We start from the raw sequence: 26,494 nt of genomic DNA, 5'->3' as shown, positions 1-26,494 counted from the left end.
CTAATGCTAAAAAAAACGAACTATAGTGAACGCATGTTTGTTGCAGATTGCACCGAGAACTCTCTAACTCCGATTGTCGAGCGCTAAAGTGTCATTCAATAGAACTTGCTAACTATGTAAACAAAAGTTACTAGTAATTTGACATTCAGTGTCAATTTTAGTATGGCGGTTTGTTTACATAGTTAGCAAGTTCTATTGAATGACACTTTACCTACCGTTCGACAATCCAGATTACGCCGTACAGCACAATTTACGTTTTTTACGTCAGCTGTTTTTCATAGATAGACAGGTACTAGACAGGTAGCTGACGCTGATACTCTAAATCATAGTTAACTTTAGCACGATTTTACTGTATTAGATAGTTACTGAAATCCATTAGGATGATTCATATTTTTTCTTCCTAGACTCTACAACTTATCTACAACTCTGACTATCAATGACTCAGATAGTATTAGCAGGCGGGTACTGACCGAGCGTGTTGAGCGCGAACACGGGCACGTACTGCGCGGGCGGCGCCAGCGGCTTCTCGTAGTGTTGGTGCGGGGAGTCGCTCGACGTGTCCTGTACAATAATAAAGTCTCCGTAAGTATTTAACAATATTTTATAGGTAACAAAATGTATAAACGTAACTTTCCGATTGTCCTACCTACCAAATAGTAAAATAAATTGATGACTACTTATCCGATAACACTAAATTAGATATTGATGTTAAACCTATTTACCAATCTTCTACGTACCTACCCTCTATATAATTTCACACAATACTGTTTGTTTCGAAGACTGGTAAATATAATTAAAGTAGGTATGGCTCATAATTTCAAATTTCTTTTTCTTTCTGCGGTTATTATGTATGTTAACATTATGTACTCATTAATGAACCTCCAGGTCTGTTTCTTAAGTATGTTAAGTACACTACATTGTACTAAAAATCCATTATGTGACTGTTTGTGTTATAAATAAATAAATAAAAAATATTTTTGAAGTGAAAACTTCTTTAGCGGCGCTGTGCGCTTTTTGTGATGGGGAAAAAATGTTAAACTCGCGAGAGCGTAAGGCGTAAGATGTCATTGAGTTTTCACTTCTGTCGGCACTCCCGGAGTGCAACCTGTTGTTCTTTTTCTTCGCAAGTGTGATGAAAAACATTGTGTGTAACTCCAGGGCTAAGAATATTGCAAACTCGAGTCTTTAATTCACTCCAGCCTGCGGCTGTCGTGAATTAACACCCAAAGTCTGCGTGTACGAGCCGAAAAATGCGTCATAAATTGGTTTCATATTAAGTGCGAGTACATACTTGTGGCGAGGTGTCCCTCGCGTCCTCCATGGAGCCCGAGTTGGAGGTGGAGGTGGTGGAGGGCGCGGGCTTGGCGGCGCGGCGCCGCTTGTGCCCGTAGTTCTTGTGCGGCGCGCCGCGCACCGTCATGTCCGTCGCCTGGAAATACCATTACATTATTTTTCTACTCCCGTACTTTTACTTGTCATTTAAAGGGTCGTGCACACACCTTTAAAACCCTACCTTATAGTTGTCAAGACAAGTCTTTAGTCTATGCCCCAAAAAAGAATTTGTGCATACACGCAGTATCTTTTTGGCGATTTTACGATACTTCGTGTAATGACCACTTTAAAAATATTGAATGAAATACAGTGTTGCTAACCTTATTTTAAATGTCATGTCTGACAAATAAGTGAACCATAGACATGTTTTTTTTAATTTCATTCATTCATTCATTCTTTTCCCGTACCCTCCATTTTTGCTACTTCTTGAATTAAAAATATTTGTTAAATTTACAATTTTATTTCAAAGTAAGTGCTTGGTCGTAGAAAAAGTATTGTATGCAACGTTGTTTAACTGAGTCAAAAAATACTCGTGGCGTCTTTATTACTCACGCCACTCGCCTTTTTTGACCTCTCTTAAGTCTCTTAAACAACGGTTGCATAAAATACTATTTCTCAAACATACTCCAAAATGTATGTGTTAATGTCACGAAATGAAGACATGAAGTTGCTCATTTATGGCTCCTCACATTACTTCTTGACCTAGGCCAAGAAGTAATGTAGGGAATTAGTATGAAACGTACATTATTGTCCGCTGCCCCGGCGCGCTCGGCTGCCCGCCTCCGCGCCGGGGCGCCGGGCCCGAGCCCCGCTCCCCGCGGCAGGCACGACGACGCACGTTCCCGACCCGAATGCGGAGCGACTTACGTCACAGAATAACTAATAGTACTACCGTACAGAAAATTCACTCCTTCACAAAAGTCAGGTTTAGGTATAAAATTACACCTATATCGCCGCCTGCAAGCAAAATTTAAACTTATAACCGCGCACGAACCGTGAATCTCCTTTGCGCGCCGCAGTTTTATGACCGAGCTGTGAGTGTCGGCACGGGGTTATCACTTGACAAGTTTTTATACCTATACCCACTGATTTATTGTTTTTAAGATAAATATGTAGGAATTACAAACGTTGATTATGTAAACATACATTTTTTTATCCGAAGATAGCATGTCTGATTCTCGCGGAAGTAAGTTTCGAAGCCATTGTGTATTTTCAATTTTGCGCGAGCGCCATGTGACACGACTATCGTGCGCGCCGAGCGGCAGCCCACTGCTATACGCCTGTCCGGTGGGCGCGCCGACCAAATGTACCTAAACTGCGGAGTGAAACCCCCCTGCTTACGTTCCAATTAACTTTAGCCAAAAATATCGCTGATTGGATAGTTTTCCAGCCGATTTAGTGACTAAGTATATCGTGGATCGAAAGCGATCAATGTTTGAGAAAAGCACTATACAATCCTTGGCCGGAACAGGGATTGCAAGACTCGCTTTATAGCTATATAGTCTACCACAATCTCGTTCTGCAATCCCTTACTTCACGGCCTCTGCAGTAATGTACTATACTTTTGTAAGTGGTGTATCACTCAATTTTGCGGACTCTGCTCGCGACTGCTCCGGGCAGTAAGTAATTGAAGCATATTGCGCTTGGTGTCTAGCGAGCGAGAAAAATAACGTGTTATAGTTGTTACACGATAGGACGGACGACACGGTTCGTGACTTTTCGCATCTATTTTGATAGACAGCGTTTTCGTTCTGGCTGTCTTTCGTGGCGTGATGTTTGTGTGCTCTACAGAACTGAACCCGTACCATATGAGTTACTGACAGTGTCAAAACTGATATATACGCTGTCGAGAACGTAATTTACTTTCTATACATCTCATTCGCACTAATATGCGAGTACGAGCGAGATGTATAGAAAGTAGTAAATTACGTTCTCGATAGCGTTTATGTCAGTGCTAAACTGATGGTAGCCGTACTGTACGTGTGTGTACTGTTAATTATACTGTATTCTGTTTTACTAGTTAGTAGCGCCATCTAGTGTTCTAGTACTAGAAGTACTAGAACAGAACACGTGATGACGGTAAAAAATATCTGCTATTCAAATTTCGTAAATTGTAAAGAAAATTGTATTAAAAGCCTGGGCATATCTTGCCACACATGGTAAAGGACGCTGACTTAACAGCTTACCTCACAATCCTGTGACCTCGAAAACCGTCTTTCAATAGAATTCTTGAACTTGTACGAGTGTAAGAAGTCGTCGCCGTGTTCGGGCTTCCTTATGGTCCGCAGCGTTGGCTCCCTCTTGCGGTGGCCGTCCAGCGCCATGGGCTCGGCCGGCGCCTCGTCGGGTGCTGCGGCCACGTTGGTCACTGGGAACAATGCGAGAATGCGAGCGAGTGATAACCGCTTCATACATCGTCACACAAAAGGCTCACTATTGTATAAATCAAATAAAAAATATAATTTATGACTCTAAAATATAACTAGATGTTAAAATAAATTAAATAAAAAAGTTAAAACCACTCTTAACAAAAAAATCGAGTCTAACAACTCGTCCCGCGCCCTTCCAGAAGCAAAGGTGCCCATCACACATTACACAATCTAAATTATTTAATCCTCTATCCAATATTCAAATGTGTATGTACAATACATATGTACCTACACAATGGGATTGCCTCTCCAACGATGGTTTTTAACCCTCAATTACGCAATGTAATAGAACAACTTTTGACCCTCTTTTTGTACTTTTTCCGAAACTTGTTTTTATTTATTTTTTATGCAGTATAAAGAGTGAATCCGCTCAGGACCGAGCAAAATGGCGTGCTCTTGTGTTGGAGGCGAAATCTCATTTTGGGTTATCGCGCCAGCCAACTAAGTATGTAAAATAAAGCTATGGGGAAGGTAACTGCTTTCTGATTGTATATGGATTCCTTAAGGTCTCCCTATCTCTCTCCCTTGTGTGGAATCTAGAAGAGTGCCATCTACAATTATCTTTCACCGGCCTTCCCCATACATCCAGGTTTTAAAGCTAATTACCGGTGCGATAGCGTTCCGGCATGGTCCTTGGCACCGCCAGACCTCGAAGTGTGCGTACTGCTATAGAGATGAGACCTTCTGTGGAATTACTCTCAGACTTTATATCATGCTGCAAACTTGGTGATCATACCAGTACAGTACCTATGTAGGTTGGTAGACAGGTACCCGTATATGTTACAAATTACAATAGGGCAAATTATATTGTAAAAAAATAAAATACTTTTTTCTTGAGATTATTCAAATTGGCGTAAAAGCGCATTTGGACTTGGGACCTAGGATGTAATTAATAGTACACAGTGTTATGACCTACCATATACCTAACTCTTGGGAAAACTAGAAGCTTAGTCTAGTATGGTAAGTGGCATGTGAACACTGACAGTTGTTTTTTGGCTGATGCTGACGGCAACCGCACTTAATGCACGCCGGTCGGAGCCAGACAAATACTTAACTTCCTAACCACCTGCTCGAAAACAAAATCTTTACTCCGACTCGTACTCGTACGATTTCTTCGAAGCAAGCGTGTAGCCAACGGCGAAGCCTTCAGACTCTTGTGACTTAGGGCTCATTTAGACGGTACGAGAACTCGCATGCGAGTTTCATTACATTGCGGCATTTAATCGGTCGGCTGAATTGATGTCACCTCAATGGTCCGCAATGTAACTAAAATTGTATACGAGTTCGCGCGCCGTCTAAACGAGCCCTAAAGCCCTTGCTACACGGTCGCCGACAAGCCCCTCAGACCGCGTGGCCTTGGTCTGGACGGACCGTGTAGACAGTTTGACCAAAACTGACCAAGGTCAGACCAAGGACAGACGGTTAGAAGGCTTGTCGGCGACCGTGTAGCAAGGGCTTAAGTCTTACTAGTTCGTACCTCTATCGCACTCCATGGGGTACTGGTCGGGCTGTTCATAGAGCTCGGGCTGCGGGGGTTCGAGCCGGCGTGCGAGCACGGCGTCGCGCGGCACGTGCCCGTGCGAGGAGCTGGAGGAGCTGGCCGTCTCCGAGGAGGAGGTGGGGTGCCGCTTGTCGCGGGGGGCTTCGCCTGGAGAGCGATATAGTTGGTCAAACGTTTATTTAATAGGTACTTAAAGACTAAAAGGTTATTAAAGTAACAAACACATTACAATTATAACATAACTAGAAATAAAATAAAAACCAATTCGTCAGTAAATAAGAACAAAAAAAAGTATACTCATCCTTTTCTTTTGGGTGCTAGTACTGTTAGACAAAGATAGTATGATTCTCTCTGTCTATGTTTGAGATGAGACAGTCCTTTGACAAACTATATGCATTAAACTTGGGCTTTGAAAGCTTCTTTATTAGTGAACAAGATTTGACGGCAAATTAACAAAATGCTCGAGTTGGGAGCTACACAAAATAATCCGTCAGTTGCCTTATGCCGAGATATGTACACAATGTGGTTGTTGACTGCTTACATGTATTCTGTGAACCTCAACTCAACAGTTTACCAGGATAAGTTCGACGTACGATCGACGTCAACGATATATTTACAATCGACACGTCGACTGTAGGTACCTATGTACTTCGACACGTCGTTTACGTCGACCTATGTACTTCTAAAATATCAACTACACAATTGCACATACAGTCCCAGCACCTCCACCAACAATCTGTGAGACTATAAAAGGCTAATTTACCTGAACAGTTTACCTTTAGGAAGCATTTCAACGTGCCTCTAAAGATGACAATTGCAACATAGTTCATTCGCCGGCCCGTACCCTGCACCCCCACCAGAAACCTGGCACCAGCCATAACTTACTCTGAGGACCTTACTTTTAGCGATCATTTTCATCTGCTTCTAAACATGACAACTGCACACATACTCTATCCGCTCGCATCAACTGGGAAGGAACTGTCCATCACAAACAATCAGAATCAAGAGGCAAAAAATCTCTTACCTTTAGTGATCATCTCGACGTGTCTCTGCAGATGTGAAGCCAGCTGCACACACAGCCCGTCCGCTGGCCCGTAGCCCTGCACCTCCGCGAGGAACCTGGCCGCCTCGGCGACCGCCTCCTGGAAGCCAGCACGGAACTCCTCGCCCGCCACACGGTCGGCCGCTAGAACAGAATCCGCGACAACATGGTACTGATGCGCTGGTGCCAACGCATCGGATTAAACGCACCCTGCCTAAGCTAAACATCGTCATCGCTAGAGGGCGTTGCTCGGCTTTTGTTATGGAGTCCGAGGTCTTGCCTAAACTAAACATCCTCTGCTCAATAAAAGTTTTTGCATGTAACACGGAATTTTTGATATTTTTTTCGTTTTTAATCATCTGAATTGACAAGGCATCCTGCCAATTTAATGCTAGAAGCATACCTTGAACCAATAATACAGTAAATTTATACATTTAGCGTTTGCGTCCAAGTAGTTCTGATTTTTTGCAGACTTATTTATGATGTTGACTCAATTAATAATCCAAGTTTGTGACCTCGAGCGCCGAACGCAATTAACTGCCAAAAATTGATAAAACCGCGAAAATTTGTGTTTTCTTTTAGATTTGGGCGATTACAACCCTAAAAGACTAGTTTTTGAAAGTACCTTTTCAGGGCGTTTTTAAAGAAGACTAAATTTGCAATAATACGACACTAGAATTATCTCTGTAGATTGAATAGTTTCAGAGATAAAGCTTTTCGAAATTTTTAATTTTTTGAAATTGAATACGTAGGCTAAGTGAATGCAGTGAGTATGCACTTTTGTCTCAGGCGATGCCGCTTGGCATGATTGTTCCTTTTAAGGTCAAGGATTTGGCCCGGTAGCCACGAGATCGTACCGTGCCTACCCCCGAAAAACGGAGAGGAAAGGGTTGGATCCCCAGGTCCAATCAATGCTATAAGTATTTCTTCCTACTCTTAGGAACTAGGGCAAGTTATATATCATTTTCATATTAGGGTTATAATCGCCCAAATCTAAAAGAAAACCGAAATTTTCGCGGTTTTTTCGATATTTGACAAAATTGCGTTCGGCGCTCGAGGTCCACAAACTTGGATTATTAATTAGGCCAACATCATAAATAAGTGTGCATAAAATCATAACTACTGGATTTGACGCAGAAGAGCCACGTTACAAAATTCGACAAATTTACTGGATTAGAAGGTAGGAGTTTCCTATTGCAATTGAAATTCCGACCTAATTCTTGAACCGATTACTCCGAAAGATTATACACTTTTCCGTTATATGGGCAGAGCAGGTAGGTGCCCATGAACAAAGCGTACCTAAAGGAGTACCTACTTTATTATCAAAGCGTGAAGGAGTACTGTTTACGTATACCTACTATTTACGTTCCTCTTATGTCTTGATTAGTTAGGACAACATTTTAACAGATTCTCGCATTTTTGTTCCTTTTTTTTTCAACGGTTTATTTCGAAAGGTTAGCTTCGCCAGTTGTACCTACGGTCAAGGAATTTAATTTCAGTACCATTTCGTAGGTACCTTGTCACAGTGACGAATAGTATGAGGTCTCTAGCGACTTTCATATTGATTGGCACTGTGACAAGGTTCGAAATGGTTACCTCCTATTCTCCTTTCGTGATGAAATATCTCAGTATGAAGCGTTGGTTTGCTATTCGAACCGCGGCCTTTAGAAAACGCGGTCAGACGCGTGCTGCGCTCGTTACTATACTCGTACTCATTTATTTATAATATTTAACACCTTTGCCACTTCACGATTTACACGACGTTTTTACGATCTTAATTTATGCACGCAGTGAGGTCTAGATAACTTCTAGAATAACTAAATAATATTAAATAACAAACAGAAATAACGAGAAAACCTATCTACATAGACAAGTTATGTCAAGTAAGTTTAGTTTTAGCTTCCTACGCGTTGCATTTCTAATTCTAAGCAATATTTCGTTTATACAGTGGACATTTCGTTTATATCGAATATATCGATGGACAGTTAAGTGTTGCTGCTTGTAGGTATGCTGTGTCGTTCATTGAAGTAGAATATAATGCTTCTATTTTTAAGGTAGCGCTTGAAGCACTTCTGAATGCAACATTAAGAAGTTTGCGGATTCCCTAAACTTTAAAAATAACGGGCGAGGAGCTGTCATCCGCGGTAAAACATAAAAAAGTAAATCCTGATTGCCAGACAACTAACCAAATCTGACCAGCGGCGGTCTGACGAACCAAGTAGGTGTAAGTACATTATTGAGAAGGGTTATTTGAACATTTACTGCCAATCGATTCTTGTAAAACCACTCAGAGTTATAAGAAAACTCATGATACCTATCGATGACTGCCTAGTAATTTCTCTTACTTATCCCAGACCAAAATATTGTTCAATTCTTCATTGCTACTCCTAACCCCAAAAGACATGATGACTCAGAATATACATTCTATTAAATTAATGAACCTGTGATATAAAAAAAAATAAAAAAAATAAAGTGATTTTGAAAATACAAGTAAGGACGGATGCAGGGAATTGATACTCGTACCTAGATATTTTGGAATCCCTTAATGCGTTTAACAGTGTTAACATGATTAATTTGAAAATGATTTGTATTAAACAAGAGAAATCATTTAATAAAAGGTAGGAAGGTACTACACTAGCCAAATCTACAAAACATTCACCGATGTGACCCGTTACCCCTGCATTCGCCCTTTCATATCTAACACCAATATCTCAATCGAAACAACCCTCCTGAATAACCCATCGGCGCCCTTACATTACCTCATTCTCATTACCTCAAACTCAAAACTGGCAACCCGTGCGGCTAACAACTCCACCGACATAGTAAAGACATTACCGTAGTCGCAGCCCAAGGCAAGGCCATGGTACAAACCATTGGCTCGCTCCTGTAAGAACTTGAGGTGTCGGATGGCCATCTCGATGATCTCGGTTTTCTCGACGCGGCCGCGGCCCTTCTTGAGGTACTCGGGCGGGATGAGGCGGGACAGGTCCGCGAGGCAGTTGTTCATGCGGTCCCGCCGACGCTTCTCGATGATTCGGTGGGACATCGGGTCTTGCTGTGGACGAAAGGGAACGTGATAGGCTTTTTCGTGTGACGTAGTCAGTAGCTATTTATACAGGTGAAATCTACCTAAACCTGACCATAAATGTTCCCGGCTTCCCGCTTTAAAAAAGTTTAGTAACTGTAGGTTAATAATATGTAGCTTTTTTGCGTAAAGAGAGTAGAAAATCTTTAATATTGAAGATTTTTGTTGAAAAAACAATAAACAATCAGCAATAATACATAAATTATAACAATAAGCAATTCATTGTTTACTGGTCATAAAAACAAATCGATTTACTCTAATTTATAAAAATGGGCTTCATGATAGTTTATACAATGCTACCGTATAAGAGTAAAACATACATTAATTACAAAGTAGGTACATACTAATAATAAATAGAATATCGCTCGCAGACGTATCTGCTTGTTAAAAAATTGATTTAGGTACCTACTATAAAATGCATACACAATTACACATACTAAACATAGATAGACTGCTAAAATCACTAGGTACATAGTATAAAAAAAACAAAGTCGCTTCCCGCTGTCTGTCCCTAATGTATGCTTAGATTTTTAAAAGTACGCAACGGATTTTGATGCGGTTTTAATAGATAGACTGATTCAAGAGGACGGTTTATGTATAATTTGTTAACCCGTGCGAAGCCCGGGCACGTCGCTAGTCAAAGATAAAAACAATCCTGACTAAAAAACGCCCGGCTGCACTTTTTAGCCGCAAACAGCGATCTAAAATTACCAACGTAGGTTTTCCTCTACACGTGCAAACGTTTCTCACAGTAGGGAACTACGCAGTAACATCGCGTCACGTCTCAAGGCATGTACGAGTGTGGCGGATAAGACAAATTAGTACTTGAGACTCGAGTCGAGAGTAGTTTGAGGCAGGTCAGGGTATATAGGGCTACCAAACACCTGCAGTCCGTAACTACACCCGAGCCGAGACTATTATCATTTTAATTATCAATTAGCCACATGCATGAATTTTAAGAAAGATAGTAATTTTATATACAACAAGGTTCAAATTAAAAATAGAAAGATCTTGTACGGTGGGCCTTACGAGGTTAAAAGACTTTGTAATCCCTGCATTAACTAGTAGAGAATGCCTTAAGGCATTAAGTCCATCATTTAAACTAATAGAATCATTTTTAGGGTTCCATACCCAAAGGGTAAAAACGGGACCCTATTACTATAAGACACCACTGTCCGTCTGTCTGTCTGTCACCAGGCTGTATATCATGAACCGTGATAGCAATAACAGTTGAAATTTTCACAGATGATGTATTTCTGTGCCGCTATAACAACAAATACTGCATTTGTCACCCTCTTTTCACTCTCTCTTATCATCTACTCAAAGGTTAACTGGAAGATATCCCTCAAAAGGATAAGTTCACCTTTGTACTTCTTACAATTTTTTTTGTTATTTTTTTTGTCTTTTTGTACTTTATTGTACAGTTTACTACTACTACTACTAATACTAAAAAGTACGGAACCCTCGGTGGGCGAGTCCGACTCGCACATGTCCGGTTTCTCATGCATTCTTTGTAAATAGTATTATTCTATCTACCTTTAAAATTATGAATCCTCTTCATTCATAATATCATTATAAGTCTCGACATATAATCAAGTGGTTAGGATTTTGCTGATTTCACGTACCCGTGGATCCATTACTATAGGTAACTACATATAATGTTGACATATCGTAAAGGATTTCTGTAAACCTCTGTATAAACGCGGCACGTGGTACACGTGCGTTGCGCGCATTAAAATGCAGCCTTGGCCAGAAACATACGGCTCCCGAGATATTCAGGGAAAACTAATATTTTTACAGAAATTTCTAGAACTGTAACTTTAAATGAAAAAACCGTCTTATGAAAGATATTTAAAGTGGCATTTTATGGTATTTAGTTGGACCACAGTAGGACTTTATCAAATTAATGCTTTCCGATAGGAAGTATTACCTGTCACCTACTATAAAAAATACCTAAAACACTAGGTATTCCTATAGTATTTTAAGAGATCCCTCAGTTTCTTTAGGATCCCAGGGGCAGCAAGGAAAATGGGACTATTATTTACCCAAAAAAATATAATTTTTTAAATCGGGCCAGCCAGTCTTCGAGATATTATAGCTAGGGAACTCAACAAAAAAACAAAAATCACGTTTAATTGGTAATCTCCTCCTTAAGCCAATTAAAATTAATCCCCGCTTATATAGGTACTATTTATAATTGCAAAAGTAACTTTGTCTGTCTGTTCATGCTTAAGCAAAATAGGTAAATAAAAAATATTATTTTGTTGCATAAAATCAAAACGGATTTATCTACGAGCGTATCTATCTAGCCCTAATCAGTCACATAAAACATAAGCTTAAATCTTCTTAAATCTGACTATAAAATCGCTACATCACCAGCCGTAATTCAAACAAGTCGAATTCGTCTCTAGGTACAGAAATACGAGATAGTGCAGCATAAATTGGCATTAGGCCGGAGCGTGGCGGGCCACGTGCGTCGTCCACGTTGCACAACTCGCCCGCGCCTTGACCACGTAACTCCTGCTCTACGCACTTGAAAAATAAACTTCATTACCGTGAACTAGGGTCTAAATTGAAATGGATTTAATCGATGACTTGGAACTTTTAGTGAGGATGAGGTAAATGACACTGCAATCGGGTTTTTATGTCATTGGTGTGTCGCTATTGCGTTTCGGACTAGATTTAAGTCTTTGGTGTTTTTTTTTATATTCTAAGCGTAATGCTATTTTTGGACTAGGACTTAGTAATATAGGCACACTGACCCTGTAAACTACGAGATCCATGGACAAGTGAAACCTTAGCTCAATCTTGATTATAGGCCAAACATGTCGAGCACAGCACCCTTGTTTTGCTCAGATAACCGCCGGGGTCAAACAACTAGAGTATTGGGTAGAATTTTCCTTTGAGATAACTGATTATTTATGGAAATTCTTTATATATCTCGATAGATACCCGTGGAAGTATCCTATCTAACGCAAAAGGCGAAATTAAGTGAAAGTCGTGACTGGGATACGCGCCAAACACCAAGACGATCGTCAAGGTCGTATCAAAACCAGCAGGCGTATTATGGATGGATTTATCCACGTGATAAAATAACCGACACTTTTAACACCGGGCGATTGAATGTGGCGGACGCTGTTTTATCACGTTGTCACATAGAAGAACGACCATCATATCCGTGCTGTCTCATTTTAATTGCATTTTAAGTTTTAACTGTCTGAAGTTATAAATAGCAGCGACATGACAATAAGTAGATACCTACTACATATAAGTAGGTAGTCATAATGCAAACATAACTAGACAGACACCTGTGTAAGTATGTCGCAAAAGAGCTTGATGTAACATGTTATGATTTTAGCAGTCTATATATGTAGAGTCCGTCTAAGCTATCTCTGCAGCGACCGGGCCAACGACTGAAATGGAAGAGTCACTATAAACATCAAAATTCCTTTACAATTGCGCTGCCATACTTTGTCGCTGCCAAATCGATAGTTAGAGGAACTAGACATGCAAAAGTAGGTATAAAAGCGGGCATGTATAAACTTGCCCTGGCGACCTTCCCCTTCTTCAGAAAGCCGGCCTGGTAGTCCTCGTCCTCCGAGGGGGCCGCGAAGCCCAGCTGCTCGCCATTACGAAACTCCTCGGTGTTGTTGTAGCTGCAACAAGACAAAAATACGTTAATAAACGTAATTTTTAACAAGAAAAAGGCTGATTTTATAATAGTCTAATGTGTCATCATTATACATGGTACGTATCATTAGCTATCCTACTTCACCATTGCGCCATTCTAAATATCATATACAATTATACAATATACAATCCTGATGGTAGTCGATGGAAAGGTTAACTATAAACAAACTGTAATATCTCGTATTCTCATACAGGACCATTTTTCTTGCTCAACCTGTATAATGTTTAGTAGAGATGGGATAGGATTCGAACTAGGACGACTTCTTCAAGGCGTAGGTACTCTACAAGAATATACCTTATGCAAGTGGTCAGGATTTTGCTGATTTTAATTACCCGTGGCTCCATCACCACAGAAGCATGCATATTTAAGTCACGTTTTCACATCTCGTGACGACTGATATCTTATACGACTTCACGTGTTGACTGGAGCTATTATGATGATTTGTCGTTAGCCATTCTCGCGACGTCATATCTCTACGTCACGTCAAGCCATCAATCGTGGTTTAAGTATGTAAGTAGGTGAGAAAGTAAATCTTATAGGACGTAGTTGACTGAATAGGTATAGGTAAAAACTGAAATTATCGGATACCATAGAACAGGGGTCTTCAGGGGTCCGGTTTTTTAAATAAAATGACCATGGCGGTCCGATTTTACTTGAGTTTATTAAATAAGCGTATGTAAAATATGTAGAGCACAAATGACCATTGCCATAGAGATTGCGATGCTTAAGTATGTAATCTATCTATCTAATCTAATCTATCTATCTATCTATCTAATCTATCTATCTAATACTTTTAAATGAGCAATTCTTGTTTATTTATTTACATATATATATTTCAGGGATCTCGGAAACGGCTCCAACGTTTTCGATGAATTTTTGTATATGGGGGTTTTCGGGGACGAAAAATCGAACTAGCTAGGTCTTATCTCTGGGTAAACGCGCATTTTTGAGTTTTGAGTTTAGACGGCGCGCGAACTCGCATGCGATTTTAGTTATACATTGCGGACCAAAAATCAAGGTGGCTCTCCTTCCTAAAATGATCTAAGGCTTCTAAGGACTCATTATGCTAAAAGGTATCTCATCATCATCACACGCCGTAATTCTAATAGCTGTAACATACATCGTTGTATACTATTCGCGTGTGGTCGAAAGTAGGTCTATATTTTATTTATATTTTATTTCTTCACATTTTTTAGAAATAAATATGCCATGTGTATACTTTTTATAACGAGAAATAGTATGGCTATTTCATGAAATTTTTATTTTTAGTGTATAAGAAAAAATTTGGCATTTATTCTGAAAAAAATAAAATAGCAAATTTTTATTTTTCATTTTTTTTTTTCAAATTATTTATATGAAACCATATAAATTAAATATCAGAAATGAATTTAGCATCCTTGAGTTACACGAAAATGATACCAAACTTGACCAAATAGCAAAACTTTATTTTTTACAAATTTCGGGGGGCACCGCCCCTGAAGTCAAAATTTTGCATCAAAAATTGGCTCTCCTTCCTAAATCAATCTGTGAGTCAAAAGGAGCAACTCTGCAAAAGGAAATTCCATCATCATCATTTGTCGTATAATTAAGTCTGCACCAGGGACGATTTACACGCCAGGTAGAGTTAGACCAAGAAAAGTCTGCAGCGATTTTGATAGCCCACGCAGTGCAAGTGTTATTTACACGTTATAAATTCATAGAAGTTTGACGTTTAAAATGACACTTGCCCTGCGTGGGCTATCAAATCCGCTGCAGACTTTTCTTGGTCCGACTCTAGTCATAGTCACTTACAAATTCAGAACCTATATACGACAGCTTTTGAATTTATTCATCAATACAACGATGAATAAATGATTCGATTGTCATTCAGTAAACAGTATGTTTGTGAAAATCGGCCAAGAGTAAGTTCCGAGCAAAAGCATTTGTGTGTAGAGCTTACCGCGAATACTAAAATATCGTTGTCTGCTTTTCTTTTATTCGAATATGGAAAAGCGATAGAGAGGAAAATAAATAGATACTATAGAAGGTGGTATTAGATTCAGACAAAGTTAAGTCTGCAGCGATTTTGATAGCACAGACTGGCACAGGTGTTTTAATTATCACGTTTAAAATAACACTTGCACATACTGTGCTATCAAAATCTGACACAATATCTACCGCGAACATGTCTATTGCTCTTCTACATATTCGAACCCTTAGTATACATTTTATTCAATACCGTGAAAGCGTTCGCGTTTGCGTTATGTTTATTTTTTTGTATGGGATTTTGAACAGCGCACCAAGCGGGACGTTTTTGAAACTCGAAATCCCATACAAAATTACACTTAACGCAAACTCGTACTCGTAGGGGTACTGACTACTGATACCTCGAGATCACCATTGTTTTTTAACTTTTTTTTACGCTAAAAATATAAATATGATGCGCGTGAGTCGCGTGACTCGAAGAAAAACATGGCGGTATACATTTATACTTGTCATAACTTATGACTATAACTCATATTGGTAGTACCAATTTGGTACACGCATGCTCTGTACAGTGTATACGTAGTAATTCGTGTTTGCCTGCGCTTATATTTATTTTGTGGAGTTATATTAATACTAGCTGTTGCCCGCGACTTCGTACGCGTGGATTAGTATATTGGTGGTTATATATGTTAGCGCTCGGCTTCCTTTTGTGCGCTAATTGCGCTATTCGTAGTAATTCTTAGTAGGACGGCTGAGGTCTTCGGTGTAGAAAAGAAACTTCGTTGTAATACTCATATTTATCGTTTATTTATAACATTATACAGCACACTTTTCAAAGTCTCAGCACTTTAGCTATTTTGGTAATACTTACCTATGAGTAGCACCATCGTACAGTAAACAACAATAATACACTTTTTAGGACACTTTTGTAAGCATAGGCTGTTAAGGTCTTACTCCTAAGGCTGCTCAGATAATAATGGTCGCTTCAATGAGGAGCAAGGCCTTTTATTAGATCATCACCCCTCCAAGCCTGACCACTTCTACCTGTTCGTCAGGTGGGGTAGGCGACCGGTAGTGACGTCACAATTACTTTAAACTTAAGTTGAATTGGAATATGTGTACAAAACGCGAGAGTTTAAAGTGTTGAATTGGCAAGTTCAATCACATTACTTTTTATAAATGAACGCAAGTAAACAAAAATTTGGCCAAGCCCGAGTCATAGCTCGTGGCATTTAGTGTACCTACCGCACGCATCGTTATATTTTACAGAGATTGTTTGCCTGTTTTTTTAGATACGCATTTTTGATACACTGAGCATGACCATGCTCTTGGCCGGTTTTTTAGCTTCTACGTTTAATATTGTCTTCGGAGTTCGGTTATCGCGGTAGTTACTCATGAAATAAAACTATTAAAACTATTAATCTATCTTGTTTGTAAATAAATGATTACGTAATGGACCCTATAATGGACGTGGAACCGGTAATGGGACATAAAACCACAAATCCTCTAAAATAAGTATGTAAAAGTAGTTTATAAACACTGGCAATATTTTACCAAAAATAAGAGCCATAGAGCTGTTTAAGTTTTACTTTTTATTAATTTCGGTTAATTTTTAAGAAATTGGCGCCAACCCAAAAGTTGTCGTGTCACTGGAAAAAATAACCAGTAAGAATTCTTAACAACTTCGCTAAGAGAGGTGAGTTCATATATTAAATTGTAATTAATTATTACTTGGTGTAAACTAGAATGTGTTTTGTTAATTGCATTTACCATGAGATAAGGTATACAACACATTATGTTGTGACTCTAGAGATGTATAAAAAATAGTAGTATTTTGCCCAATCCCATTATAGGAGCTGTAAAACTGCATACCTCCTATGATGGGATAATTTACATAATGATGCTTGCCATGGCGTAATTTCATGTTTAAACAATACAGAAGTATAATGTAGTTACTCGTACGAACTATGTCAGGAGGTCTTCTCGGACTTCGGATAAATTAATATCGTTTTTACAAAATTTTATTTAACTTGCCCTGTTAGTTTGTATACAGGGTGGATTTTCTTTTTGGGTCAGTGAGGGTAGCTACCAGATCCCGTGCTGCGACGAGAAAACGGTCTTAGAAAACCTTCCCTCGATTTCAAATTAATGAAGATTGGCTTTTACAGATTTTGGAAAAAACATACAGGGTGCGAGAAAAAGGTAATTTTTGACAATCTTTTTTTTGATGCCAATCGATCCCATTCCTATTGAGGATCAAAAGCTTGTATGGAGCTAAAAAAAATTCCGGCTAGAAAAGCCACAAATCGAGGAAAACTTTTCTCATACAATTTGTATCAAAATCAAAACTTTTATTTTTCACATGCTATTTTTCTATGAAAATTGATTCCATTCTTATCTAGTATCAATAGTTTCTTTGGGGTCAACTTACGATAATGTACTAAAAAGCCACAAATTAATAAAAACTTTTTCCATTGACCCCAAAAAAACTATTGATACTGGATAGGAATGGAATCGATTGGCATACAAAAATAGCATGTGAAAAATATAAGTTTTCATTTTCATACAAATTGTATGGGAAATGTTTTCCTCGATTTGTGGCTTTTCTACCCGGAATTTTTTTTTGTTCCATACAAGCTTTTGATCCTCAATAGGAATGGGATCGATTGGCATAAAAAAAAAAGTTTGTCAAAAATTACCTTTTTCTCGCACCCTGTATGTTTTTTCCAAAATCTGTAAAAGCCAATCTTCATTAATTTGAAATCGAGGGAAGGTCTTCTAAGACCGTTTTCTCGTAGCAGCACGGGATCTGGTAGCTGCCCTCACTGACCCAAAAAGAAAATCCATCCTGTATTAGTTAGTGTGGTTCAAATCTTGGAAATGGCATTTGAGCCACTTTCGGATTTCCGATTGAGTTGAAATTTTGGATACGTATGCAAATCGGATGACAATGCAATCAGGTGACAAAAATGACTAATAGGTAACTAGTTTTTTGCCAAAAACTTATTCCCTATTCCAATATCTTATACTGATAGGGTATGCCCATTATAGGGGGCCCATTACTGGATCCACGTCCATTACCGGGGTTCCATTACTGGAGCTTTGGTGTCCATGACTGGAGAAAAAAACCATACTTTTAAATTATTAATTATGTGGAAACTAACTGCAGTATCTTTGATACAACACGCCTGAAACATGAAAGAAGGATAGGATATTCATCTTTTAACAAGCTAAGCGGTAGAACTTTTACATGTATCAGGGAAATATCACAAATACTCAAAATTTCCTCTTAAATGTCCCATGACTGGTGCCGTTACTATTATTATTAAAACGGATTATATCGCATACATCAAGATAGACAAAAGTAAATAAATTCAATATACGCTATATAATCCGTTTTAATACTTTTATTTCTACGTTTAATTTACCGTGTCGTTAAGAGATTATTAATTTGCATAGCCATTGCATACCTAATGCATATTAATAAAAGTACATCGCGGGTTACGACGGTAATTTGTATTTTGGGAAAGTATCCTATGAAACTCAGTGACATTCATCCTCGATGTAATTATTTGCAAGTAAGTAGGTATATACGAAAAGTGAGCCATTGTATCCGACAACAACCTAGAAGATAATTTATCGCTACATACTATAAAACAAAATCGCTTCCCGCTGTCTCTCTGTCTGTATGTATGCTTAGATCTTTTAGACTACCTACGCAACGGATTTTAATGCGTTTTTTTTAATAGATAGAGTAATTCAATAGTAAGGTTTATGTATAATTTGTTAACCCGTGCAAAGCCGGGGCGGGTCGCTAGTAGAAATTATAGGAGTCAAAATGGCAAAACTACAGTGCAACGTTACATCGAAGCGCTCAGACTCGATAGGTCCTTACTCCTTAGTATTCTACGGTTCACCAGATCGGGAGCCAAAGTTCTCTTAAGAGGCCTTAATTCTGCTGGTACACGTGGTGGCATCAAGTGACGTGACACGTGTGAACTTGCGTCACGGTCACCGTAGCCTTCATCTATACCTATTCTCGGCTACCTATTTATAGTTAAAGTTACATCAGTTACATGACTTATGCGTTAATTAATGCTGGTGCCGTTTGCCCTGCTTGGGCCAATTTATTTAAAGTTGTTTATTCAAAATTGGGATTTTTTAATGTTATTTCTACTCAGCAAGTACAAATACAGTACCGGAACTGGAAATTCCTGGTTCTCGCCATACAAACTCAGTACCGGGAACATTCCACTCACGTGCCATTATGGGACATTCTGTATTTATTTTCTGTACCAATCCCTATCTCGCCACAGAATAAATAATACCTACTAAATAGGACCACTCACTCTCTAACAAAACGCGTCTGTAACGATCAGCACAGATATGGCCGCTAGGTGGCGACAGCGCCAGGCGCGGCTTATGGCTAGCCACCAAAATTGGTGTGGAACGGATGTACTTTTAGCTACCTGTAGCAAAGCGACGAAATCGCGGAGTGAGCCACGCCTGATCTCGCCAATTCATCACAGACATGTCAGATATGAAAGTTATTAATAAACAATAAGAATACGACATTTTATTGAAAAAAACGTTGCTCACGCTCACGTTTTCAACCACGTTTCCGGCGGTTGCTGGGTTGTGTTTGCATATACTTAAGCGTGTTTTTTTAACATATGTGTTAAAACACAGTTGTTACTGTTGTAAGTACTCGTATTTCCGGGGCTACCGTACTTACACATGTAAAAATCGTCTATTTCGTTCGGCTTAAATTTGTTCGATGGACGTTGTAAAGGTGAAAAAAGCGGCCAAGTGCGAGTCGGACTCGCCCATGAAGGGTTCCGTATTTAGGGGATTTATGACGTATTTAAAAAAACTAATTACTAGATCTCGTTCAAACCAATTTTCGGTGGAAGTTTGCATGGTAAAGTACATCATTTTTTTTTTTGTTTTATCATTCTCTTATTTTAGAAGAACTTACAGGGGGGGACACACATTTTACCACTTTGGAAGTGTCTCTCGCGCAAACTGTTCAGTTTAGAAAAAAATGATATTAGAAACCTCAATATCATTTTTGAAGACCTATCCATAGATATGATATCCCTCACGTATGGGTTTGATGAAAAAAAAATTTGAGTTTCAGTTCTAAGTATGGGGAACCCTCAAAATGTATTGTTTTTTTTTCTATTTTTGTGTGAAAATCTTAATTCGGTTCACAGAATACATCTATTTACCAAGTTTCAACAGTACCTATAGTTCTTACACTGAACAAAGAAAAACTGTATTACCAACTAATCAAAAACTGTATTCTGGCAAATAAATTATTTGATTGATTGATTGATAGTTTCGGAGAAAAGTGGCTGTGACATACGGACGGACAGACGGACAGACGGACAGACAGACAGACAGACAGACAGACATGACGAATCCATAAGGGTTCCTTTTTTGCCATTTGGCTACGGAACCTTTGTTGCCATTTGGCTACGGAGCCCTAAAAAAAGGTATAGGCGGTAAAAAGGGGTTATTACATTAAAATTTACCTTTCGCCAGAGTCGCCAGACACCTTCTATTATACCTACTAGCGTTCAGCATAAAGTGTCCCTGAAAAAAACTACTATTTAGTGTATACGTAACTATAGATCAGTGTATCTACTTAGTTAATACATAGTTAACATTACAACTGTCATAATTACGTATTTATTTAAGATGTCTCAAATAGGAAAGGTCGGCAACTCGCGACACGCTCAGTGATGTCACCACACGTGCCGCGTTCACGTGAACGCGAATTGGGGAATTACCATTCGAAATTCGAAGAACGTCTACACCCGTCTTTATCGCTCTAGCATTATACGAGTGACAGGGATGCAGATAGACTATTTTCGAATTTCGTTGCACACGCCCACAGAATCCTCGCTAGAAAGGTAAAATGCCCACGACGGAAGCCTAATTAAAATTGGAAAATTCTCTAAGGTACGACTGGCCCTTGAAGGGCATCACGATCTCGAAGTCTCCACACTAGAGATGCCACGAATATTCGGCAACTAGTCGGTATTCGACCTATTCGGCCACTTTGCCGAATATTTGGTATTCGGCCGAATGTTTCCCACTATTCGGCCGAATTAGTACCGAATATCTCTTACACCGAACTAAAAAGATAAATTACACAATAAAAATAACCGCAGACCATTAAATTTAATGTTTAAAATGTTTTCTTGGAAAATTGTTAAATACGAAGACTGTTTTTTTGAGCATTTGTTGGTTACTAATAATTTTATTTTTATCATAGGTTCGATTTTATTGACTCTGATTACATTCACTAGTTCTGAGTAGGTAACAAAAAATAAATCTTAGCAAACGTTTGTCTTGTTGACGAACAGTTTTCATAATAAATGTGACTCAAAATGTACAAATGTTATGCCGAATATTCGGCGCCTCAGCCCAGAGAGGGGCCGAATATTCGGTATTCGGCCAAAAACACTATTCGGGGCATCTCTACTCTACACCGTGCTACGGGCGACGTGACGTCACCGACACGTGCTGGCAGACGTCACGTGAACGGAAACTTCCGGCGCTGCGGGATCTGTGGCCTCTAAAAAAGTTATTTCCTATATAAACCCCCTCCAAACTCGTGCGCGAATCGCGGCGCGATTCACGCACATAGTCGGGGGCTGTCTTGGAGGATATAATCAAACGGAGACGCCATGTCTGTAATTTTCTGTACAAAACAGTCTGCCGATTTTTGCGGGGGAGGGGAACGTCAAATGTATGCGTAACGTAAAAATAGCCATGTCAGATAAACGTCAGTCCATACATTGTGTATGACCGTTGGCCGCCTATTTTCGACAGAGGGGAAAGCCTGTTAATGGCTACTCCGTTTAGTTGTATCCTCCAAGGGGGCTGTAGGTAAACGATATATAGCCTCCACGACACGAAATGACAGCAGGTGGGCAATATCAATTAATTAATGAGATAGAGACCATATTAGACTCGGACCACGCTAAGTTTTTATTTTTTTATACCAAAATGAACCATTAAAAAGTTTTATAAATATGAAAGTTACGAAATAGGATATCTGGTATAGGTATCTGGCGATGGCGCACACGATCCATTTACTGTTTCTGTAAGTGTAAGTACCTAAATGTAGTTGACAATTGATAAAACGCAGCGCTGTGGCAGCAATGCTGCAGCACATGCTGAGTCGGCGCCTTTTCGCGACTACACACTTACACAGTCGTGACAAAAAACAAACCTAGTATGTAGTTAGTTAGTAATTAGTTTAGTATAGTACTTTTTAGACATAAGTTTTAGTTTTATTCTTATCATAAGTTCATTTTTTTTGTCACGATATGGTTTTGCAATAAAGTTTTTATCTATCTATCTATTACGTCATTGTCATCCCGACCACATTTAGTTTTGGTTTGAATCAAATAACAGATGAAAGCAGAAATTACGAAAGTACTTAATATTATGAAAGTTCACATCACATGACAGCTAGTAAATCCTCAAAATCAATCAATATGTCAGCGTCATCAGTGTCATCACAACATTGATAACGCAAATATTTAACCTGATAACTGATAACCGATATCGTCGCGGATTTGCGATCAGCGATCACCATCGAGAATGACACAATGATTTATTTTCTAATAGTATTGATGGAAGCGCCAGTAAAATACGTTCTCGAAAGTAAGTTGCGTTTGTATGTCAGTGCCAAACTGGTGGTAGCCACACTGTAGAGACAAGCTCGCAGAGCTACTACAGTTTTTAATACTTGCTTATTAGGGAGCAAAGTTGTTGATTACTCCTCTTAAGATTGAGTTGAGGTCAAAATATGTGGAATTTCGAGCGTTGCAGCCGGGCCGTTGCAGGGCCCAGGGGTTTCAGTTTCATTCAAGGCACGAGAAGTGAACAAGCTTTGCTGCCGGGTGAAACGCAACATTATTCGCTTCAACACCGCGAAGTACACATGTAGGAAACATGCAAACGCGTTATTGCTGTAAACGTGACTGTATAAGTATTCCAAATATTCCACGAGCTCGCAAAATAGGTATAGAATTGCAAATATAGGCGTCAGTAAATGAATGCAGACGGGTGTCCCAAGTTAAAGGTCACCGGTGTCCCCTATATACCATATAGCCTCGTATGAGTGTGGACTTGTGGAGGGGCTTATCGATACCGCAGTTGCGTCGCGACGCTATCGGCACTAAAGCTGGAAACAAATTATCGGACGCGGCTGACGGACGTGGCTCACAGCCGCGACTTATAGGTATCTAATATACACTGAACTGTGCAAACTATCGGAGGTAAGCCGTGGACGTAACCTTGAGCCTTCGGACATCCGACAGAAATCTGGCGCGTCCGTCAGCCGCGTCCGATAATTTGTTTCCAGCTTTAGTGCCGACAGTGCGCGACATAAAAGTGTGCACAGTCAGGAACATCCAGCGCGCCAGATTTCTGTCGGATGTCCGAAGGCTCAAGGTTACGTCCACGGCTTACCTCCGATAGTTTGCACAGTTCAGTGTATATTCATTATCTAGATACCTATAAGTCGCGGCTGTGAGCCACGTCCGTCAGCCGCGGCCGATAATTTGTTTCCAGCTTAAAGGGCTTATTATACTTACCTAGCCATGATGGTGACAATCTGATCGCTTGCGTTCGCGAAACGCTTTCTTTCTCTTTCCCTCTATCGCTCTTCCATATTTTGCGGGTAGTATTAGCTAGTATAATATTATAAATGCGAAACTAATACTTACTCTGGGTGTCTGTCTGTGTGTCTGTTATCTCTTCACGCTTAAACCGAATTAGACGAAATTTGGTATAGAGATAGTCAGAGGTCCGAGGAAGGACATAGCCGACATAGATAGTTTTTCATCATCCCAAGCAAACGAATTCGCGGGCAAAATCTAGTATAAGTAGGTATGTTTGTCCAGAAAGCCTGTCCCGTCGAGTCCGTAATATCGAATTAACAAATTCATATTTTTAACTTTTCGCTTATTACTATTTTCAAATTGCTGCCAATTAAATGTAGAGTCTGTGCGGAAAGAGAAGACTCGTGGAATGTACTCGTATACCTATAGGGCCCAATACATCCCGCGACTCTTCTCTTTCCGCACAGCCTCTATACTGTTTCTATTTCTGGATATTACGATCAATATTATTATCATTTATCATCATACATCCACCCACAGGCAATCCAGAAAATAGACTACGCACAAATAGCCCCCCTAGGGAAACAAACCACTTTACGTTACGTAACTTATCACACCGCGTGCCCTTGCACGTGGACGCCAACGCTGCTCAAACAAAAAGAGCTGGATTAAATTTAGACTGATATTTAAAGTTGAACAAATAATCATAACAATAGGACTTTGTCCGAAGTTGTAAGAAACTTCTTCAAACCTATTTTTAGTATTTTTATTTGTACCCCTTAACTTAGCGAACTGGAGGGCTTCGACACTTTTTTGTTCTTTTGTATATGACATCTATTTCAGTCTCCCCTATGAAATTTTTAGAAAGTTAATAAAATAATAAGTAATTTATATTTAAAATTTTCAAGCAACTTTCAAAAGAGTCACCCTGAAAAGGGCATGCAAATACATCAATTCGAGGTATTTTTGCGCTTCTCTATATATACTAATAGCGCTGTGGGTGTGTGCAAATTCTATGAGTAAGTATGTTTCGCAGTCTGACTCGAGCTCAAAAATCTTCCTACATGTATCAAAATGTAATGCCCGCAAGAGTTTCCATGGACATACTTAACTTATAGAATATTATTTTAGCCAATCAAAACTTTTATTGACCGATCATAACTTTTTTTAATAGTATCGAGAAATTGTGGAGCGGGGTATAATTATGAACAAGGGATTGTGTCGGTGATACTGATATGTGTCAGCCTGAGTAAGTCTGTGCGGAAAGAGAAGAGTATGTATTTAGATCTAGGCAAGAGCCCGTACCATGAGTCACTGACAGTATCAAAACTGACATTTACGCTATAGAGAACGTAATTTACATTCTATACATCTCGTTTGCATTAATATGCGAGTACGAGCGAGATGTATAGAAAGTAAATTGGGCGGTTTTTAGAATAAATATCGAAAACCTGATTCTTTCAAATCTGGACGTTCTTGGGCTCATTCTACTCAGAATCGACAGCATTCTCCATTCCGCCATTAAAAAAAGATGTCCCATAATGTCCATTCCATTACGTCACGTTTTATTATGAGAAAATTTTTCACATACAAGTGTGAAAAATTTTCTACGTGACGTAGTGGAATGTACAATTTTCATACAAAATTTTGGGACAAGTTTTTTTATCATCAGCCAGCCTATTATGGATAGCTTTATCCATCTTTATCCACGTGATAAAATAACTGTCACTGTTTAACACCGTGGGAAAGAAAGTGACGGACACCGTTTTATCACGCTGTCACGTAGTTGTGTTCTTGTGAACGACCATCATATCCGTACAGGATTGAATATGCTAGTGATTCTGAGTTGAAAGAACCCAAAAACACCAGGATCAGTGAGAATCGGGTTTTCAATATTTAGTTTAGAAAACGCCCAATTACGTTCTCGACGGCGTTTATGTCAGTGATAAACTGATGGTAGCCGTGGAGCAAATATTGTCAGTCATCTCCTCCCGCTTGATACTTTGTCAGATGATAGTTTATTTTGATGCTATCATGAATTAAAAAAATAGTCAACCGGTTGTATCGCGGTGGAAAGACCGTCAGTTGATCACATGAACATGTAAAAAAGCGGCCAAGTGCGAGTCGGACTCGCCCATGAAGGGTTCCGTATTTAGGCGATTTATGACGTATAAAAAAAACTACTTACTAGATCTCGTTCAAACCAATTTTCGGTGGAAGTTTACATGGTAATGTACATCATATATTTTTTTTAGTTTTATCATTCTCTTATTTTAGAAGTTACAGGGGGGGGGGGGACACATTTTACCACTTTGGAAGTGTCTCTCGCGCAAACTATTCAGTTTAGAAAAAAATGATATTAGAAACCTCAATATCATTTTTGAAGACCTATCCATAGATACCCCACACGTATGGGTTTGATGAAAAAAAAAATTTTGAGTTTCAGTTCGAAGTATGGGGAACCCCAAAAATTTATTGTTTTTTTTCTATTTTTGTGTGAAAGTCTTAATGCGGTTTACAGAATACATCTACTTACCAAGTTTCAACAGTATAGTTCTTATAGTTTCGGAGAAAAGTGGCTGTGACATACGGACGGACAGACAGACGGACAGACGGACAGACAGACAGACATGACGAATCTATAAGGGTTCCGTTTTTTGCCATTTGGCTACGGAACCCTAAAAATGAAGTGAAAACTTCTTTAGCGGCGCTGGGCACTTTTTGAGGTGGGGAAAAAATGATAAACTCGAGACAGCGTAAGGCGATCACGTGACCGTAAGATTTAGATGGCCACTCATTTAGAT

The 26,494-nt window shown here is 39.3% G+C and overlaps 1 protein-coding gene across 4 annotated transcripts in view; it reads right to left on the bottom strand.

Annotated features, from left to right (window-relative positions):
* The window catches only part of LOC134649966 (transcription factor cwo), a 47,699-nt gene that overhangs the window by 2,498 nt on the left and 18,707 nt on the right, over window positions 1-26,494 (bottom strand). The window contains exons 2-9 of one of the 4 annotated variants that reach the window (XM_063504773.1): window positions 12,933-13,045; window positions 9,176-9,355; window positions 6,287-6,448; window positions 5,239-5,409; window positions 4,368-4,445; window positions 3,519-3,700; window positions 1,292-1,429; window positions 471-561 (exon numbers count right to left, since the gene is read on the bottom strand). In XM_063504773.1, the coding sequence (XP_063360843.1) occupies window positions 471-561; window positions 1,292-1,429; window positions 3,519-3,700; window positions 4,368-4,445; window positions 5,239-5,409; window positions 6,287-6,448; window positions 9,176-9,355; window positions 12,933-13,045 (1,115 nt within the window). Of the gene's footprint in view, window positions 1-470; window positions 562-1,291; window positions 1,430-3,518; window positions 3,701-4,367; window positions 4,446-5,238; window positions 5,410-6,286; window positions 6,449-9,175; window positions 9,360-12,932; window positions 13,046-26,494 lie in introns of all 4 variants that reach the window. The other 3 variants (XM_063504774.1, XM_063504776.1, XM_063504775.1) reach the window with 3 other exon arrangements.

The sequence above is a fragment of the Cydia amplana genome, chromosome 8 (genome assembly GCF_948474715.1).
Source record: "Cydia amplana chromosome 8, ilCydAmpl1.1, whole genome shotgun sequence".
Taxonomy (NCBI): Eukaryota; Metazoa; Arthropoda; class Insecta; order Lepidoptera; family Tortricidae; genus Cydia; species Cydia amplana.
Note: the sequence above shows the minus strand (reverse complement) of the source record. Positions and strands in the feature narration are given on the sequence as shown.